At 39.0% G+C, this 6,316-nt stretch overlaps 2 protein-coding genes across 2 annotated transcripts; one reads left to right on the top strand and one right to left on the bottom strand.

Annotated features, from left to right (window-relative positions):
* Window positions 1-857: 857 nt before the first annotated feature.
* LOC112165451 (G-type lectin S-receptor-like serine/threonine-protein kinase LECRK3) lies at window positions 858-3,435 on the bottom strand. Its single transcript, XM_024301955.2, has one exon. It carries the CDS (start codon window positions 3,353-3,355, stop codon window positions 1,757-1,759), a length of 1,599 nt encoding a protein of 532 aa, XP_024157723.1. The 5' UTR covers window positions 3,356-3,435; the 3' UTR covers window positions 858-1,756.
* A 1,468-nt stretch (window positions 3,436-4,903) lies between these two features.
* Window positions 4,904-5,516, top strand: LOC112165445 (histone H3.2). Its single transcript, XM_024301950.2, has one exon. The coding sequence runs from the start codon at window positions 4,980-4,982 to the stop codon at window positions 5,388-5,390; it is 411 nt and encodes a 136-aa protein (XP_024157718.1). The 5' UTR covers window positions 4,904-4,979; the 3' UTR covers window positions 5,391-5,516.
* Window positions 5,517-6,316: the final 800 nt, after the last annotated feature.

Genomic DNA, 6,316 nt, shown 5'->3' with positions numbered 1-6,316 from the left:
TAAATTGAAAACTCCTTTGAGCCAAATCGAAGGTTGAATTTAATAGATGAACTTAATGAAGCTCTTTTCATACTTGCCAACCAACATTCTGAAACTTTTCTTGGATAATTATTGTAATTATACCGCGTCAATTTCCATTCTGGGTCATGAATTTGTTTCCCAAAAGAATAATGATTAATGAATAGAAGGAATCAGTCATGAACTATCTTTTTCGCTGTATCATTAATAGAACTTTTTACTAAACAAGTTCCTTTGAAGTTTTCAAGTGATCTCATAATTCAAGTGAAGGGAAGCAGATATTTGCTTCACAAGGTACACTCAACAAGTTCCTCACAAAATCCAATTGATTATTGCAGGCGAATGTTTTCTCGAAATTAATTAATTCATTTTCACAGGTCACACAGTTTCCACTTCTGTCAAACTGTTTGAGGATGCGGAAGCTCTGCTTTGAATATATATGCAGAAACCTATAATCCAACTGTGTGATTTTCTGAGTGGAGTTGAGGCATTCGAGCACGGCACGAAATTCTGCTATGGAATCACAATCACCCTGCTCAGTGCCCACAACATTGTAGCTGCTAGCAGCAGTGCGGAGTTCTTGGAGCTTGGAGTGAGATTAATGATCACCAATTCACCTATCTTCTTCTCTCTTTTAGCAGTGTGTTATATAGATTATCTCTTTCCAATATGTGTGAAGTTGAGAAGAGAAACTTGATATATAAGCTTTAAGCGCTCTTATACTCTTTGCATACTCCATGGCTGGAGGGACGGAATTTCTACTCTACAAAGCACAAATGAGCTTCGGGTTTGTTACTCACTTAGAGCAACATAAATTGATTATTGTTATACAACCTGAAGCAAGTGTCACTTACAGTTTTACCCTTAATATTCTTTACATTGAGAAATCTTAAACAGTAATCCCAAAACTATTATACATGCATTGCCAAACATTATTGTAATAATTTGAATTGATCACAAACTAATGTGCAGGGTCTAAAAGTATGGAACTTCTGTAAGCAGATGGATCTGGTGGTTTTGAGACTTCGACAGTTCCTTCAAGCATTTGAAAGGTTTTCTTCATGGTGGTTCTGAGTGATGGATTTTCCTGAATGCACCACATTGCGATCATCACGTACTTCTCCATCATCTTGATGTCTTCAATTGCCTCATCATTTTTCTCCAACAAAAGATGTAGTTTCTTATGCTTATAGCAGTCATATGCCCAGTCAGCAAGTATTATTTGAACTGCATCTTCTGCTTCTTCGTCGAATTTCTTCCTGCAGCAAATGATTTCTAACAACAAAATACCAAAGCTGTACACATCCACCTTTGCTGTGATAGGTAAGTTCTTGAACCATTCGGGTGCCACATACCCTTTTGTTCCCCTAATTCCTGTAATAGTTCGAGTCTGGTCCAGTCTCAAAAGCTTGGCTAATCCAAAATCGGAGATCCTTGCTGTGAATGAGTCGTCTAGAAGAATGTTTTGAGGCTTAATGTCGCAATGTACAATTTGGTTGCTGCACTCCTCATGCAAATACAAGAGCCCTCTGGCAATACCCAATGCAATTTGCCTTCTTTGGCACCAATTTGGCCTTGTGTCTCCGAAAAGGAAGCTTGCTAGTGTACCGTTGCTCATAAACTCATACACAAGAATTCGGTGCTGCCCCTCGTTGCAAAATCCAAGTAGTTGGACTAAATTCCTGTGATTTGTTCTCCCAATTGCTCTCACTTCAGCACTGAATTCCAAATCACTTTCTCAAACCTGCTTCGCGTCTAAAATTTTGACTGCAACACATTTGCCCTCGTCACATGCTAAAACTCCTCTGAAAACTGTTGCAGAAGTACCGCGGCCTAGTTCTTCCTTGAACTCATTCGTAGCTTCTTTTAGCTCCTCATAAGTGAAATACTTCAAGTTCATGCCTTGGTAATTAGGAGGAACCGCCACAGCTTTTCTAGAATACATTCGAGAAACAACCACATATGTGATCAGAGGTAATATGAAGTTCAGAATCCCCAAGCTACTAAGGAGCACTGATCCAACAATGATCAAAGTTGAATCCTCTTTCTTTTTTGAAATAGAATTGTGTTTCCTAAATTTGACAAGAGCTTTCGTCCCATGAGTACTAGAATCAATCGTCCCATTCACAAAAGGGAGTCCCTTCTTATAACACTCTCTGTAGATATTGGAAATGGCAACAGCACAAAAGCAATCCTCTAGGCAACTCTGTCTGCACCGATCCTCAGCCATCCCTTGAAATTGCTCATAATCCAAACCCGGAAAATTTGTGTTTGGCCACTCATCAAAGTCAAAATCATCCGCCGGTGCGTTGCAGCTTTGTGGAACGAAGTCCTGTTTGCATCCTTTGAGCTCATCGTTTGGATCAATAAAACTGTAACCATTTGGACATGCACAAGTATTATCAACCCTATACAAGGTGTTGAACCCACACCCACCGCTTCCTACCTTTTCGACAATTGACAAAGAGATATTTGGCGGTATGAAAGAAGAAGTAGACCAGGCCATAGGCCACATTTCCCCGCTTGTGCTTCTTTTAGGGTAAACATAGTGCCTCAAAACTCCATCATAGTCGAGTGTTGATCGCTGGTAGAAATCTTGCGTTGCAATGGGGTTGACTGATATTGTATTAAGTATGGTCCCATTCTGCGATGTAAGGTAAATAAGGCCAGACTGATTGAAGATGACTTGAAATCCAATTTCAGTATTTTTGACTGACCAATATGCGAAATTGGCAGAATCTTGAGGGAAATTTGTCGTGTAAAGCCTGAGATTTCCATCAGGTTGTAGTGAAAACATGAATCTACCTGTCGAGTAATTTGTCACCGTGTAGCGAGCAAAGAGTTTGCCACTTTGTTGTAGACTCTGTGTGGGAAGCATTGTGTCAGTTGGCTGATCAAAACTCTCCCACAAGTTGGTGGAGTTTCGGTTAGCCAGCACAAAATTTCCGGTGTCGAGCATAGCTGCATAGGAAACTCCGGTACTAGGAGAATTGGCAGACCATATTTGACTACCCTTTGCATCATTGAGCACAAATTGGCCACCACTGGTGAGCTCAACTTTTGATCCTTGTGGCACAAGGCTGTCCCTATTGGCTGACCACACGATTGTTTTCTCAGGTATTTTATCGAACCAGATGGCTAGTAAGAAACCATCTTTCTCAATCTGTCGAAAACCAAAAGCAAACTCACCAGATGGGGATGGGCAGGAGGAGTTATCGTCGTTTTGTGCAGTGAGGGATGAGCCTAAGGATATGTTTTTCGACGTTTGAGCCATGGTGGAACAAGGAAGAAGCGCGAGAACGATGAAGCAAAGATGGTATAGAAGATGAAAAGCCATTTACACACAGGAAAGAAGCTAGAGGACGAAGCAATTATTTGGCTACGTACAGATTGATCAAACTAGTATTAAATTAATGGTTTTAGCACTTAGAGTCCAAACTGAAGACTTTTCTTCAGGTTTTAGGTAATAGAGAATTGATCCTGGTAAGGCTCGAACTCGTCATCAACAATGACATCAATGAATAAAATTAAAACTGAGCATTCAAGTTTACACTGGGCATATGCTTCATGGTATGGCATAAAGTATGCAAAGAAACAGGAGGAATTGCTCTTAGTTTTGAATCTGAGAGACAAAAGTTGAATGGTTTGTAACTGCTCCAAATATTATACTGGATGCATGCCCTCATGTACGACCTTAATAGTACCTAGTAATAATATTAGAGGTTTTTTATTAGAACCTCTAAATTTACTCACTTGATCTCTTTGCTTTTTACACCTCCTATCAAATTTTCAAATACTAAATTTACTCACTAAACCTCACTCAAGTTCCTGAAATAACCCCACTCATATAATTTACATATTCATTCCTTAACCAGATTATATAAATCTCTTATCTAATATAAAAGAAACTCTTATTCCAAAAAAAATAAAACTCAAACACTATGTATTGGGCTTTAAAAATTAATTTCTAATAAATTTTTTTTTCTTTCCTCTTGTAGATGTGCAAAAAAAAAAAAATTAAGAGTAATTTTTTTAATGTTTAATTATTTTCTCTATTTTCTGTACCTTATGATTAATTATTTAATAGTTTTTTAGATTTTTTTTCTTTTGTAAATATAATGGATAGACGGGGATTTAGGTCGTAATATAATTTCTTTTGTTATCCCTCATCAATATGAGTTCAACATATATGATGATAGGAGTTTTTATGTCACATGATCTTGGTTATAGTTTTAATTCTTATTAAATATATATAAATGCTTTAATGAGTATGTAGTGAAATTGGAAAATGAAAATAGATAACGAAAATAATAAAAAATGCAATATAATATTATTGAATTGGAAAGTCTAGTGAAATTAAATATAATATTTTTTGGTATAATTATTGTCCTTAATAGTCATTTTATAAGAGGCTATATATGTCATTTAATAATTCATAATAGAGTGAGGTCAACTGAACAGATTTAAAAGTCCCAATAGAAACACTCATAATATTATCTTCTTTTCAAAACAATTGAATGTGCATTTTGGGCCTTTATTTTTTTTTTAATGGCGAAGATCCTAAAAAGCTTTTCTTTTAGGCTTTATCACACAAACATTTGGGCCTAAACATATTTAAGGCCTCATATGAACAGAATCGAGTGGGAAAACCAACGCGCGACCCAAACCTTTTCAAATTTTAACAAAGCAATCCCATTTGCGAATTCCAGAGCACGCGGATCGCAATCCCTATAGTTCACAACAAAAACAAATCTAAACCGTCCAAAGCTAACACGATCCAAATCAACGCTCCATATTCACCAACAATTTCAAACGTCCCGCTTCTCCACACCAACACCCCTATAAATCTCCACACCAACACCCCATTTCTTCCCCAAATCCACGATTGAAATTCCAATCGCTTAAACCCAAAATTCCCAAAACCCAAACCCTAATCCTTCTTCTTCTTCTTCTTCTTCACAATGGCTCGTACCAAGCAGACAGCTCGCAAGTCCACCGGAGGAAAGGCGCCGAGGAAGCAGCTGGCGACCAAGGCTGCCAGGAAGTCGGCTCCGGCGACCGGAGGAGTGAAGAAGCCTCACCGGTTCAGGCCGGGAACGGTGGCGCTGAGAGAGATCAGGAAGTACCAGAAGAGCACGGAGCTTCTGATCCGAAAGCTTCCGTTCCAGAGGCTTGTGAGGGAGATTGCTCAGGATTTCAAGACTGATCTCCGATTCCAGAGCAGCGCCGTGGCGGCGCTTCAGGAGGCGGCGGAGGCGTACCTGGTGGGGCTTTTCGAGGATACGAATCTCTGCGCTATTCATGCGAAGAGGGTTACTATTATGCCCAAGGATATTCAGCTTGCGAGGAGAATCAGAGGCGAGAGGGCTTAGATTATTGATCCACTCTGCTTTGGTATTTATAATTTGATGTAGATTCTGGTTTTGAAGAATCTTGAAGTAGCTCTGGTTGTATATCTTGTTTGATTTTCAAGATCTCAATGAAATGGGTTTTGTGGAGATGATGTTAGCCCTGTGTGTGTGTGTGTGTGTGAAAATGACTCTTTCAATTGAATGATGCATTTTTGTTTTGATTATCTGCAAGTGCAACCCAAATGAACTAGTCGGTGCAAACCAAATGGTACTAACAGATGCAGTTTCATTTGGTTGTAGCAATCATAGGCCCAATCAGCTTGTACCATTTGATCATCATTCTCAGCATGTTCTTCAAAATGATTTCTGCAGCAAATAATCTCTAATAACAAAATGCCGTAGCTGTAAACATCCACCCTCACAGTGATAGATATGTTTTTGAACCATTCAGGGGTCACATGCCCTCCTGTACCCCTGATTCCTGTTGTAGAAACTATGAAAAGGGCGCGGTTCACTATTTTCGACTGTTTCATCACTGTTCACGTCGAAATTACGTTTTTGCCCTTCAATTGCTGGTTGCCAACACTTCTGCAGTTTAATATTATTATGAAAAACGATCCAAAGATAGAGAACAATCCGGTGAGATAAAGAAGAACGATCCAGGGAGAGATAGAGAGATCGGGTGTGTTTTTTTGCTTTGCACAAAGAGAGAGAGAGAGAGAGCTGATATTCAGGAAAGGGATTCTCACCTCATCATCTCGGCACGAGGTTAGTTCTTTCTGAGCCGATTTCCCTTTTAATTTCGGGGCTGTTAGTTCTTTCGGCTTTTCACTGAAGAGCCTAGACCCTATTGCAAAAATAATAGGCAACTAATTTAGTGTTAGTGTTATCTGTAGACTCTCAGATTAGGTTGTATACTACTGGATTCTTTTATGCAAAAGCTTTTC

This window comes from Rosa chinensis, chromosome 5 (genome assembly GCF_002994745.2).
Source record: "Rosa chinensis cultivar Old Blush chromosome 5, RchiOBHm-V2, whole genome shotgun sequence".
Classification (NCBI taxonomy): Eukaryota; Viridiplantae; Streptophyta; class Magnoliopsida; order Rosales; family Rosaceae; genus Rosa; species Rosa chinensis.
This window is presented reverse-complemented; position numbering and strand designations above follow the sequence as displayed.

Bases quoted from the DNA above. Each gene is read 5' to 3' on its own strand.
- LOC112165445 (XM_024301950.2), top strand. From the start codon at position 4,980: ATGGCTCGTACCAAGCAGACAGCTCGCAAGTCCACCGGAGGAAAGGCG.
- LOC112165451 (XM_024301955.2), bottom strand. From the start codon at position 3,355: ATGGCTTTTCATCTTCTATACCATCTTTGCTTCATCGTTCTCGCGCTT.